Source organism: Merops nubicus, unplaced genomic scaffold (assembly GCF_000691845.1).
Source record: "Merops nubicus isolate BGI_N331 unplaced genomic scaffold, ASM69184v1 scaffold50782, whole genome shotgun sequence".
In the NCBI taxonomy this organism is placed as follows: domain Eukaryota; kingdom Metazoa; phylum Chordata; class Aves; order Coraciiformes; family Meropidae; genus Merops; species Merops nubicus.
Window position 1 is genome coordinate 13736 of NW_008595263.1, and position 2781 is coordinate 16516.

The 2781-nt window shown below is 51.4% G+C and overlaps 1 protein-coding gene across 1 annotated transcript in view; it reads left to right on the plus strand.

The window, feature by feature from the left end:
• The window catches only part of GATSL2 (GATS protein-like 2), a gene marked incomplete at its 5' end in the record, with an annotated part of 10004 nt that extends 7223 nt beyond the window's left edge, over positions 1 to 2781 (plus strand). Inside the window, one exon of the mRNA XM_008935981.1 lies at positions 2662 to 2781. Within this exon, the coding sequence (XP_008934229.1) occupies positions 2662 to 2727 (66 nt within the window). The remainder of the gene's footprint in view (positions 1 to 2661) is intronic.

The window sequence follows — 2781 nt, forward strand, 5'->3', positions numbered from 1 at the left end:
GGCCTGGGCCAGCTCATGCTTTCTGTGCAGAGCACAAGGTGCAGAGTGCTTCTAGTTGTCAGGCAATATCTGGAGAGCTGAGCCATGGGGGTTAAAATAGATCTTCCACTTCCAACTCCTGCAATTGTGATGACTCTGCAGGCAGCTCCCCCTTTCAACAGTGCCTCATCCTGCTCTGCCTGAGCCCAGCAGATCTGCCTCCCAGCAGCTGCCATCCCTACATGAAGGTCTGCAGGTCTGCCTTACTCCAGCCAGGATTTCAGCACTTTGCTGGTTTCTTTGTGAGGTTTCCAAAGCCTTTTCATCTGGACAGTGCTGTTGTAGCTGCCAGGCTCTTCAAGCCTCCTCCTCTTGGCTTTGCTCCCAGCCTGGTGGCTGGGCTGTGTGCTCGCTGCCTCTGGCTGGGGTTTGGTGGCCAAGACCCCGACCTAAATTTTGACAAGTTTTCCCTAACTTTGTTACCCAGCTGCCTTGACTAAAGTGTTCTCAAGGTCTGAGAGCATCTTGAATCCTTTCTCTACATCCTCCCTTTCTTTTAAGGTCGTGCAGTAGTTGTCAACAACTTGGAGTGCTTTGTCATAGTTTGGGGTTCTCCTGGACCTGATCTTTTTTCCTCCTGTGCATCTTAAGTTGTGTTTTGTTGCTTAATTTTTTATCTGACCTGGAGGTGAGTACTCAGCTCTTCCTGCAGTGCTGTAGGAGTTTGCCTGGAAATCAGAACCTCTGCTGGGGAAGAAATCCCTTTGGGAGACAGTGCTGAGGTGGGAACCTGCAGGTCTCAGTGTGTCCCTCGGGTGACCCAGGGTTGGGCTGGGGAGAGCTGTGGTTCCCAGCTCCCCCTGGAGAGAGCAAGTGAGGAGAGTCCCTCTTCCACCTGCTCTGCTCATGCTCAGAGGTATCTTGCTCTTCTTCACCAGCATTTTGCATCTGATGGGGCTGAAGCTGTGTCTGGGATGTCCTTTGGAGCTTTCCTTTCCCTTCATGGTAGATGCTTAGATCTCTCCTCCAGCTGGCAGGGGAACACCTTGCACCAGCTACCCTGGGATGGGGAGCTGTTCTGAGGGCATGAGAGGTGCAGGCTTCTCCACTGGTGGAAAACCAGCATGTGTCCTACAGGTCAAAACTGTTGGCACATCTGTCCTGGAGAAAATCCAACCCAACCATCTGTGGTGTGCTTGATACTGTTTCCTTGGTGCTAATGGAGCCAGGCATTCTGCAGTGAGTGAAGGACCAGCCCCTGGTGTTTCAGTGAGGAGCTGGGTCCATGCAGCTCAAAGCCAGCTGGCCAGACCTGGCCAGTTCTGTGGCCTCCTGCTTCTGTACTGCACTGAGGGAGCACGTGGAGAGCCCTGCTGATGTCTGCTGGGGCTCCCTGAGAAAAGGAGCTTTGCAAAATTGATTGCAGTGCCTTTCCTCATTATCTCAGCCAGCTTCTTCCACTGCAGCCTGCAGAGCACAGGGAAGGAGGATGGTGGGGAGGCAGTGGAGCATCCTTCTCTCAAAGTCCCCTTCCCTGCAGTGCAGGCTTGCTGGGCTTTCCTTCCTAACCCAGGAGAATTTGCTCTATGGTTATTTTAAGATGATTTTCTTCCTGTCCCTGCTGACTTCCAGCCACACATCAGCAGAGTTACCCACTCCTGTTCCACCTCCCCAGTGGAAAACTGAACATTCTTCTGTTTGGGTCTCATGGTGGGTTTTTTCCTCAGTTTTCTTGAAAGCTTTGCAGAAAATCCCAACCCAGTTGTGTTTCCACTCTCTGAGCTCTGGAGGGAGTCCAGTGGCTGGCCAAGGTCAAATACCTCACACAGGAGACAGTCCCTTCTTCAACTGAATGTGGATGATTTGGGCCTCTTGCAGCAGCTCACAGATAATTTGTGTTCCCCTCAGTCCCCTCTCCCCAGGAGCTCTGAGCTGCCTGTCCCCAAGTGTCATCCTTGAGTTCATGTGGTGGTCAGATGCTTCTTCTCTGTCTGATGTGACTCCACGTGTGGGATCCTTTTCCACCAACAATGTCACTCTTGAGATATTTTACATCTCTTCAGAGAGGTTTTTCCTGCAGTAAATGTGAAGAGACACCCACTAGAAACTTTGCCTATGGACTTGTGTGGCTGAGTGTCATCACAAGAGTGGATCTGAAAGCTCAGGTGCTACCCCACAGCACCTGGGACCCCCCAGCACAGGCAGACTGGACCTTCTCTTCTCCTGGAGGTGGATGTGTTCCCCTGTCACCCACCTTGGTCTCATTCACAGTCCCAAATGTTCCCTGGAGAGTTCCTCAAGGAGCTCAATGAGTTCCTTGGAGAACCTGAGGCATCCCCACCAACACAGTCACCTTGCATGAGTGAGCTCCTGGTGTGGAAATGCTTTACCAATGAAAGGAGGGGAAAGAAAGGGAGAGGAGGAGGAGGAGGAGAAGACAACCCAAAACCAGTTGCCTCCCAGGCAGCAAACCAGTTAGAACTCACTTAGCAGTGTTTGCCCTTGGGGTTGAGACTTTTCAGCCAGTGTCTCTTGTAGGTGGAACCTTTCTGAGAGGAGTTCAGGTGTCCAGGAGCCAAGTACCTGGTTCCTTGGGCCTGCTCTGGCCTCATCTCCTGCCTCCCCTTCCCATCCCTGCCTGGCTTGGGCTGTGCCATGACCTTTCTTTTTGTTCTCTTGCAGGTACCTGAAGAAAATATAAATGGTGTGGTCAATGCACTCCAAGTCAGTCAAGCTGAAAAGCATTAGAAATCTTCTGAGCTGGTTCCAGATGCTTTTTATTATTATAATTATTATTATTAT